General features: G+C 56.8%; 1 protein-coding gene across 1 annotated transcript; it reads right to left on the minus strand.

The window, feature by feature from the left end:
* Window positions 1-1,041: 1,041 nt before the first annotated feature.
* On the minus strand, window positions 1,042-8,146 carry LOC114489871 (probable bifunctional dTTP/UTP pyrophosphatase/methyltransferase protein). Its single transcript, XM_036017248.1, has 9 exons — window positions 8,054-8,146; window positions 6,968-7,099; window positions 6,036-6,137; window positions 5,696-5,858; window positions 4,562-4,746; window positions 4,075-4,207; window positions 3,403-3,546; window positions 2,229-2,351; window positions 1,042-1,404 (listed from the first exon to the last, which is right to left on the minus strand). The coding sequence occupies exons 1-9, from the start codon at window positions 8,144-8,146 to the stop codon at window positions 1,190-1,192; spliced, it is 1,290 nt and encodes a 429-aa protein (XP_035873141.1). The 3' UTR covers window positions 1,042-1,189.
* Between the last annotated feature and the right edge of the window lie 2,119 nt (window positions 8,147-10,265).

Raw genomic sequence — 10,265 nt, forward strand, 5'->3', positions numbered from 1 at the left:
AAGGAATGCGGGAACTGCACCCAAGGGTGGGGCTCAGCTCTGCCACCCACTGCCCCCTGGGGCGGCCTGCCCATTCCTAGGAGGAAGTCCCTTTGAGGAGAGAGACAGGGGTGCATGCCCTGCCCCCACCCTTCCCCACAGGCCCTGAAACCCACAGTGTTCGCACCAGGTCCACAATAACCACACACTCAGGCTGTCAGTCTTCCCTTCGCATCATGTTCATTGTTTCTAAGAGCATTTCCAACAGCCACAGAGACACAGGAAGTGGTCTCAGGGGACCAGGGACCCTTCCCCAGTTCCCTCAAGTGTTACCTGCCTGTCCCTCTGCAGCCTGGGGTCTCCCGTGGGTGGGTCCTCGGCTCAGGGCTCCCTGGACAGTGGAGGACCAAGGTGTCCATCCAGGACTGTGCATGAGTGATTATGTGTGTGATCATCGACACTGTATTGATCATGTGTGTGTGTGCATCTTGTCAATCAACTTCTAGATTGTCTATGAAATCCATTCTCACTGGGAAAATCACGACTACAAGCTCTGTGTCCTACAGACTGCTGATTGGAGCTGCAAGGGAGATGGAACAGATCCATCTGAACGATACCACCGGTCACCCTGCCCACTGCCTCCCGCTGACCAGTGTGCACGCGCTTCCTTACTCTTTAGGGACACGGACACCTTACCAGGACACAGAGTCCCAGCTGCAGAGTTTGGGGACGTTGTGGTGAACAATCACCTTCACCAGGTCCACCTTCCCCTGCCTACGCTGTGATCTTGTAAACGGGCTGATCAACCAGAGGGGGAAAGGGGAGGAGCATCTCCTGCAGGGTCACAGGACAGGCCGGCTGGGATGTCACTGGGACCTGGAAGCCTGGCTGGGGAGAGGGGAGGTGGTGGGTAGCGCACAGGGCCGGTGGAGAGAGGGCAGTGTGGACACAGCCCATGTTATGGAGGTGCACTGGCTGGAGGCCCCCGACCAGGGCCCCCACAGAGGACGAGTGGCCCAGCCAGTTGGTACTGCCCTTGTCCCGTGCAGCCGCACCAACCAGCTCCAAGTGCCACTCCTGACCCCGTTCCTTAGCCTGGGGGTGACTCCAGCCCCTTGCAGCAAACTCTCCACCTGACCAGCCATAGTGGGGGACTGTGGGCCAGTGTCCTCCCTGGGGAGTGACCCTGGGACTGGCGTGCAGGTGGCCGTCAGGCTCTGGTGGCCAGGACGGCATCCGCGATGCTCCCAGTGCGCACGGCCCGCACGTCGGTGAAGCCGTGCGCCTGCAGCAGGCTCCAGTATTCGCTCAGGCTGCGCTCCTGGCCTTGGAACAGCACCCTCATGTTCAGTGACATCATCAAGGCGGGCAGGGGCCTGCACTTGTCCTCGTCCAGTAGCTGTTCCGCCACCAGGAGGCCGCCACCTGTGTGCACGAGAGCAGCCACTGGGGTCCTGCCCCGGACCCAGCAGAGGGGGCTGAGGGACTCCAGCCCTCAGGGGTGCAGGCTGCAGACAGATCCCACCGGGCTGGGGAATCAGACAGGGAGGTGGAGGGGAGACAGAGAGAAAGACATACAAGGACACAGAGAGAGAGGGAGGCACAGACAAGACACAGAGACCCAGGGAGACCCGGGGAGACACGAAGGGACAGACAGAGGGAGTGAGCAGGCAGAAGGAAAGGGAGCAGGGACAGGAAACGGAGGTGGAGGTAAATGAGGGTGCCTGGTCGTCTGTGGGTCCTGACCAGGGTCCCTGAGATATGCCCTCCATTGGGCACAGGGGGAACCTTTTATTATAGGAGGGGCCCCCGCGAGCCCATCGGGGAGCAGGTGACTGGAACCTGGGCCCCAGCTGCTCCAAGCAGCAGCAGCAGCAGCATCCTGGCCAGGGGCAGGGGGGAGGGCAGGAAGGCGGAGTGTGGGTGTCACAGGGAGACAGGATTAGCTGAGGAGGGAGGAACTCACTGGGCAGGGCAGCTGTGGGAGGGGTCCCCCGGAGCAGGGACCCAGGCTCCCTCAGGGCCCTGCGGGGCGGGACAGTGACACTCAGGGAAACCAGGCTAGGGGCAACTGTCCCAACGTGCAGGCACTTGAGTCCACATCCTGGAGTCAAGAGCAAGCTCTGAAGTCTGTAAACTGAGCATCACAGGGGGCATGGCAACACCGCACTGGGGTTAAAAGTTACTTTTCTAAAAAATGGACGGGTCTTCATGTGTGTCTGAAAAGGAGGTCGAAGAGGCCGTCTCACCTGGCTTGCAGCTGCGGGAGATGCGGCTCAGCAGCTGGTGCACCTTGTCGTCGGGCCAGTTGTGCAGAATTTTGGACAGGATGTACAGGTCAGCCTCCGGGAGGGTGTCTCGGAAAAAGTCCCCTGGTGGACACATAGAGGGCAATCATCCCACAGGGACTCAAGAACCAGTTCTCCCTGAGACAGAAATGGGGAGGCACCACCTCCGAACTGAACGGGAAAGGAGTCTGCTTGCAGTGGGGTGATAGGGCCCCCCTCAACCCGATCCAAGTCCTAACTCTGGAACCCGGGAGTGGCACCTTATGGAAACAGGGTGTTTGCAGGTGGGATGTGTGGAGGTGCTGAGAGGAGGCCGTCCTGGGTCAGGGTGGCCTCACATCCAGTGGCAGTGTCCTTGGAAGGGACAGAAGAGGAGACCCAGAAAGGAGGAAAAGCCACGTGGGGGTGGAGGCAGAGACGGGAGGGACGTGAGCACCAGCCCAGGGACGCCCCGCGCTCCAGGAGCTGGAAGAGGTGCAGAGCACCCTCCCTGCAGCCCGTGGAGGGACCGGGGCTGCAGGACACCTGGAATCAGGTGGCCGATCTCCAGGATGGAGGCAGGAGGAATTCCTGTGCTTTTAAGGTGCCCAGGTTGTGTACTTGGCATTTAGCCAAAGAAAACAATAATACACAGGGAAACGTTTTGAAACAATTACATGTTGCTGCCCAATGAGGAAACGTTACATTGTTCCTATGCAATCGGGGGGGGGGGGGGGGGGGGGGGGGGGGCATGTGGGTGTCTCCCGAAGCCTAGACCTGTTTTTCTTGTTACTCCTGAAAGGAGACAGTGTAACAGCCTCACCCAGCCCTGGCACTGTATCAGGGGTTACAGGGAATCCAGGCAGCGGTGAAAGTCCAAGGAGGGAGTGGGTTGGCGACAAGCCGACACTGGCTCATCTTATATAAAGGACCCGAGTGCTGAGGAGTTGCTACTGGATGGGGGTCCTGCAACCTTCCCCAGGTGGACGAGGGGCCCCTATGCAGACAGAGGTGAGCACGGCACACAGACTCCCACCTGCCCACACACACACACACCTGCAGAGGCACAGACACCACACTCACACACACACAGGGACAGGCTCCGTGTCACAGGTCAGAGAGTCCTGACCAGATGCAAAGGCACAGGAGCTCTTACCTGGCACGAAGCTGACCTGCCCTGCCTCGGGTCCATGGGGCTTAAAGAACACGGCATCCTCGATGACCTCTGGTAGGTCAAATATGGTCACCTTCAGACCCGGGTACTGCCGGGCCAGCTCGTAGGCAAGGGCGCCTGTGGACCCTGCAGGTGAAATCACACACTGTACCCCTGCATGCCCTTCCAGGCACTTAGGGAGGCCTGGGTGAGTTTCCAAAGTGCAACTGAGGCCAAAGCCAGCAGTGTTCCGGAACATGCATTGAAGCCACTGCTGCGAAATAAAGCCAAGCATGATGCAGATGGCTGGTGTCTCCTGGGGGCATTGGGGCCTCCCAAGGTCAAGACCCTGCAGGTGAGCAGGTGAGTGGGGTGTGGACACAGATTCACAAGAGAATCGTCAGGGCAAAGTTGTGGAGGTCTGGTACCATCACGAATACTTTCTTGTTTGTGAAAGCAGATGTGATAGCTGGTGCTTCAGCAGCCACTCTGGGCCACTAGGAGGATGGGTGTGCAGGGAGAATAGGGAAATGCAAGCTGGCAGCTCAGGAGTCCTTAGGGTGTTTTTGAGAGATAACCCTGTTTTGCAGTCTTATGAGTATGTCAGTCAATGCAATATGACCCAGGAAAGGCATGCACGAGCTGGTGACACAGAGTCCCCGTGGGGTTACACACCTCCCAGGTCGCAGGCAGAGGTGAATCCAGACAGGTCAAAGGCTGTGGCCACCTGGTGAGCAGCCACCTTGGTGTGGCCGTGCATGGCCCGCATGAACTGCAGCTTCTTTTCTCGATTCTTGTAGAAGCACTCCTGAGGCAGAGCAGGGTGTGAGCAGAGAGGCAGAGGCTGGGCCTCCTGCACCCGGGCGGCACCCCCAGCTGACGTGTCCCTGGGACTGGGCCTCTCTGTGCCTCTCTCTGAGCCTGTCTGTCTGTCTTGTGACTCTGTGTCCCTCTCTCTGCCTCCCTCTGTGTCTGTCCCTCTCCCTTCTCCACCCCCTCCCCCACCCACCCTCCCACAGGGGACTCCATCAGTACAGGTGGCATCCAGAGGGCAAAACCTTGGTGACTTCCTAGTTTCGTGCAGCCCCAGGACAAACACATTCCCGTCCCCTCAGATCCCTTCCCCTACCCAAGCACGGAAGGAACATCTCTGGCCGGTCACCTGATAGTGGTCCTCCCCCGCTGTGCCCAGAGCCCTCTGGGTCTGGACGGTGCCCTCCCGGACAGCAAAGTCCAGGTAGGAGAAGAAGGGCCAGCTGAATTCCTCGTGGATCATGATGAGGCTGTGCAGGGAGTACTCACCATCTGATAGCAGGTACAGGGTGGCCAGGGGTGTGTTGCTGTAACCTGAAGTGACAGGTGAGGTCCTCCCAGTGAGGCTGGAGCTGGTCCCACCACGAGACCACAGCTGAGGTCCATGGGGAAGGAGCACGAACACCATCCCTGAGAGTGCTGCTCACCACATGCTGGCAGGCAGCTCCCCAGTCCACCTTGAAGGATCCACCCATCCATTCACTGGCCTTGTATCCATTCTTCCATGGACCCATCAGTCTCACTAGCTGCCTATCCATGGTCGCAGCCACCCATCCATCCACCCACCCATCCATCCTTCCATCCATGGACCCACCCATCCTCTGTCCATGCTTGCATCTGCCCAGCTAACCATGGCTCTACCCATCCATCCACCCACCCATCCATCCGTCCATCTCATCTCTGGTCTGCTCCATATCCGTATGTCCACCCAGGGCTCCTGACTCTCCATCTGCCCATCGCCCCACCCACCCACTATCACCTCCACCTTCAACAACACATCCGTCTTCTTCCTACTGTCCTTCCTTCCACCTCCCCACCGATCCATCTCTCTGCTTCCTCCCCACCCACCCTTCTGACCACTGTATCTCAGTATCCATCCATCTATGTGTCTCTCATCTCTCCACCTGCCGCCTCATCTGTCTCTGTAGGTCAACCCCTGTCTGTGTCGAGCACACGGAAATGTCCTGTTTCTTCCATGTCTCTGGAGGTCCCTGAGTGACACAGCCCCTCCGAGACCAGAGACATGAGGAGTCACTATCCTCACACACTCACAGACACACTCACACACACACACACACACACACACACATGACTTTCCCTTTCTTCCATCCATCCTCTGTCCCACCCTCTGGGGAACAGCCACACTTCTGTGGCAGAGGGACAGACCGTGAGGTCACCCCTGCTGGGCTCAGAGGCCACGTCCACTCAGGGACCTGCTTCCGCCTTCTGAGGTTCTCCAGGAAACCCCTCCGAGGCCCCTCACCTCCCTCTGTCTTGTCCAGCAGGCCCAGGCCTGCACAGGCGTCCAGCAGGTATCCAGTTCCGCCCTCTGAGGCACCGATTTTCCTGGCAATGTCCGCCGTGCTCAGGGGGCCCTCGTCCCCCAGCAAATCGAACACCTTCATCTTGCAAGCCGTGAACAGGGCCTGGGCGGCGAACAGCAGCTCAGTGAGACCCTCCCTGGGGCCTGAGGAGAGAGCGTGGCCCAGGGGGACGTGGACCTCAGACACCTCGTCTCCAGGACACAACAAGACGAGCTCCCGTGGGTCAGCCCCGAGGTTGTACCCTCCCTCCCGGCCACCTCAGGAGCCTCAGCAGGTCACCTTGGACACCTTGAAGCCGTCTATCAGTTCCACAATGGCAGTCGGGGGGAGGCTCTGCACCGTGGGTTTGCCATCTGTGTCTTTCACGGCTTTCCCGTGTTTCTGCTGAAACCAGAGCTGAGCTTCAGAAACGACACATTTCTGTGGTTTGGTGCATGCAGACGGCCTCACTGCCGGTGCCTGGGCTAACTTGGGAGAGCAAGGCCTGTGTGGCCCCTCGTGCTGAGCAGGGGCAGACATGTGGCCCCCATTCATTCCCCCACAATGTGTACCCCACAGTGTCCTTGGGGCGCACTGGCATACTCACCTCCACCTGCCGAATATCAGTCTCTCAGTTCTCACTCATTTATACCACTACTCACAGGATTACCTTCATGCAGGTAGCATCCCAACTGCCATAGGATATTGTTATAACATGTAGTGATAAGCTGCATTAATGCTACACAGTGGAAGACACCATTGTGTTCCTTATAGGAAGGTATTGTACGGTAACGTGGGTGGGACATGCATTACAATAAATGATACCCATGTAAGAATTACAATGCTCTATGACATAGCAACAAAGTAATTCGCAATCTATATTACAGAAATGATACTATTAGCTGCAATAATAAGTGTTATTAGGTAACAATGTATTAGGTAAGCTACACTAATTCTTTATTGTAAATTTCACCTTCACACTAATTACCATAGTCTGTGATATAGTTACAATGCAACAGACCTGCTATGTCAATTCTTTGTGACGAGCTGTGCTACACAAATGCTACATGAGAGGAAGAGTATGTTACACTGCAACCCTCAGCCATAAATAAGCTGCATGACTGCACACTGTGGCAGCTTTTATGCAACATGTCTCCCTAAAACCTGACCCCCACCTCCCACCACCCACCCTGTGGCCCCAGATCCCCAGGTGGCAGAAGCAGAGTCCTTGCCTGGTGCATCCTCCTGGCCACCTCCAGGGCCTTCTGCTTGGCTGTGTCCATGGCATATGGGAAAGGGCTGAGGGAGGAGGCTTTCCTGACATTCTCCTGAAATCTGGAAGGAACCACCGTGAATCTGAGCCCCTGCAATGGGAGAAGAGGGGCCGTGAGGGGGTGAGGGTCGCAGGTCCCCAACAGACCGGGTTGGGTTACAGCCAGTGTGGCCTCTCAGCCCCTGTGGCCGAATGTGAACTTTCCCCAGTAACCACTTCCTGCAGAGCCAGATCTTGGGGCTTAGAGGGAAGGGAGGTGTGCACCCCTGTCACTCAAACGCCTGGGGACAGTATCGACAAAGGTGCTGGGGACTCGGATCGAACCCCTGGGGGTGGAAGAGCTCCCAGGACATTCCCAAGGCCACTGTTCCACCCCCACCCTGGGGTCCAGCACCTGGAAACATACTCCCCACAAGAAATGCAAAGGACAGAAATAGGCTGTGTGGGGAAATGGGGCTCCTTTACGCGGGTCCCCTAGAAATGCTCACCTAGCAAGACAGTCCCTGGTCCCTGAAGGAGGCCGGTGGTGTCCATGGCCCCCCAAGTGCCCACACTGTGCACCCTGAGGACCTGGCATCAGCGACCCCTGTCCTTGCCAGCCCTGCAGAGCACCCATGGAGCTCAGTCCCTCCCCCTCCCCCAGCAGCCCCAGGGCAGAGGCAGCTGGGTACATGGAACAGTTTGTTGTGCCAAGGGCCCACCTCATGGGGGACACCAGACCACGAGGCCTGGTCACAAACCCGCGGCCCAGATGGCCCAGGTTCGGGCTTCCCCAGGCCCACAGACCTGGACCCCAGCTGCTAGGAGCTGCCCGCACGCCTCTGCCCCAGACCCCACTGCCCCAGTTCCTAGCTCTGGGCCTCAACTCCATGGGCCTCACACCTTGTCCCTGGTCCCCACAGGCCCACAGATCCGCAGTCACCGCGCCAGGGGCACCAGGTGACCATCTGCACCAGTCCATGGGCCCCAGATGGACTAGGCTCCCGGATCACTAGCCTGCCCCTCGCACCCCAGAACCCGACCCGGTTCTGTCCCGGCTATTCACCGCGTTTCTGAGGACGTGCTGGTGGCCCGGGGCCATACAGGCCATCACCACATGCTTATGCAGCAGCTTCGGGATCGCCCGGAACAGGCCCATGACTCTCGAGTCCGCGCCACACTCCCTGGGCCCCAGGCGGAAGGTCTTCTTGGCCAAGTGTCCTGACCCTGGGTCTGTGGACCCGGAGAGCCGGCCGGGTCTATTGAAGCCCCAAGCCCAGGAGACCCCGCCCACACAGCCCCGCCCCTGGGCCGACCACGCCCCCAGGGCTGGTTCTCACCACTCAGCTGGGACTTCCTGTATGCAGGCCCCGCCTACTGCGCCTGTCCCGCCACGCCCCCAGCGAGGCCACGCCCACGAGCCAGAGCCACGCCCCGAACTGAGCTCAGCTTCCAGGCTCGTTCTGCAGCCTGTCACGGCCACGTCCAGTATTTCTGTGGCCGGTTTATCCCAACTGACACCCGGTGTCTCTCTCCCGCACAGGCCGCCCACTGTCCGCACAGTGTGTCCGAGGACCCCCAGCTCCCCCGTGCGCTGTGGGGGTCCAGTTCGCGGCCTTGCCACTGTACTAGGATGACCCGGATCCCTGGGATCTCGGGATTGCTGAGCAGGACCGCCCCCCACTGCGGTGGTTCAGGGGCCCTTCGGGTCAGTCCAGCGGCCCCGCAGGGTGGGTCAGAGAGAAAGGGGGGTGGGCAGGGGCGCCTGAGGTGAGGGAGAGAGGCAGGGGCCACTCACCCAGCCTGGGCTCCCCAAGGCCTGGGCTCCAGGCCTGGGAAGGCGCTGCATGGCCCTCACGGTGATGAGGCCTGGGTGCAGTGAGCCTGGCTCAGCCTTTAAGCAGCCTGGGTGCTGGGGGCCAGCAGGCTGCTCGGAGTGGGGACCCATGGGGTCCCTGACCAGGAAGGGTAGGGGTGAGGCCACTCAGGTGGTAATGTGACAGCCCGATGTCCCCAGCTGTTCCCCACCCCGTCCCCATAGGGCAGAGGTTACCCCAGTGCCACGCCCTCTTCCAACCATGTTGTCTGACAAGGTCTGAACGTGGAAAGAGGGCATTCAAGGAATCCATCTTCCTGGAAGAGAGCGTGGCATACAAAGGGGAGCGGTAGTTTCTCTGGGGATTGCTTTTAATACTTTCCTTGCTAATGTTAATCATGGTCTTACTTTGTACCCTGATTCCCATAAGAACAGAACATGAGAAGAAAGAGGCTCGAAAAGAGTCAATGATTGATTTTGAGGGAAATTCTGAAGGGACAACTAGTTGTCCCCAGACTACTGAATCATGCCCAGATTGTTTTAAATCAAGTGTTTATGAACCTGAGTAAGAAATTATCCCCAGTTGTTCCCATATAAGAATTCATAAATCAGTTACATATAAGTTGAATTATTGGCGGACTTTCCCACGCCTGTTCCTTACCCATAGATACAAAGAGTCTTTCTAGAAAACAAGAAAAAAACTATATAGACCCTTACCCACAGCCCAGGATACCCCTGGGTAGCATATTAGATTATTGGCAAATTATGGTATCCCCTAAAAGGAGATAATGGTCTCCAGAGGGTTCCAGATCTCCCATTGCCTTATACAGGAGCATATAATGAGGGTGACATTAGAATGGTCAATTAGGATGAAGTTCAAGTGTTTTATAAAATTCTAAATTTCATGGAAAGGCTAGCTCGAGGCAGACCTCCCTGGTGTTTATTAAATAAGAAATAAAAAGAGTTTACTGTAGCTGAATTTCCTGTTTATCTCTCCTTACCTGTTGGTTTTGGAGATTAAAAGGTGGTGGGATTGTTAGATATCTGTATCTCAGGTTTATTGATTTGCATAATTCCTACGAAGTTGTATAAAATAATTTCTTGACCAAAGAATAGAATCCCCTCTAATGAAATTGCCCCCGAGTGTCTAAAAGTTGTTGGAGTAACAGCCCCGCCTTTACCTTGAATAGGAATATATATCAAGTAGAATTAGACAGGCAAAGAAATAAGAAAAGCTGGTTAACTATTATAAATTAAGCACTTAAAAACAGTTACCAGGGAGTCAGAGTCCATGGTACATAGAGAAATATTTTAGACAGAAAAGGTAAATAGGTAAGTTAGACATCACAAAGGCCTTATAATAAATTTCCTATAACCTCTGTTCAATTTAGCGTATCCTTTTGCCCCATGACAAATTCTGAGAATTTTAATAAACAGTAAGATATTCAAACTCTGTACGTAC

The sequence above is a fragment of the Phyllostomus discolor genome, chromosome Y (genome assembly GCF_004126475.2).
Source record: "Phyllostomus discolor isolate MPI-MPIP mPhyDis1 chromosome Y, mPhyDis1.pri.v3, whole genome shotgun sequence".
NCBI classification, from domain to species: Eukaryota; Metazoa; Chordata; class Mammalia; order Chiroptera; family Phyllostomidae; genus Phyllostomus; species Phyllostomus discolor.

Bases quoted from the DNA above. Each gene is read 5' to 3' on its own strand.
- LOC114489871 (XM_036017248.1), bottom strand. From the start codon at position 8,146: ATGGGCCTGTTCCGGGCGATCCCGAAGCTGCTGCATAAGCATGTGGTG. The intron at 5,859-6,035 runs GTGACCTGCTGA...TTCGCCGCCCAG, and splicing joins ACGGCTTCAAGGTGTCCAAG to GCCCTGTTCACGGCTTGCAA. The intron at 4,747-5,695 runs GTGAGGGGCCTC...CTGTCACTTCAG, and splicing joins GCTGGACAAGACAGAGGGAG to GTTACAGCAACACACCCCTG.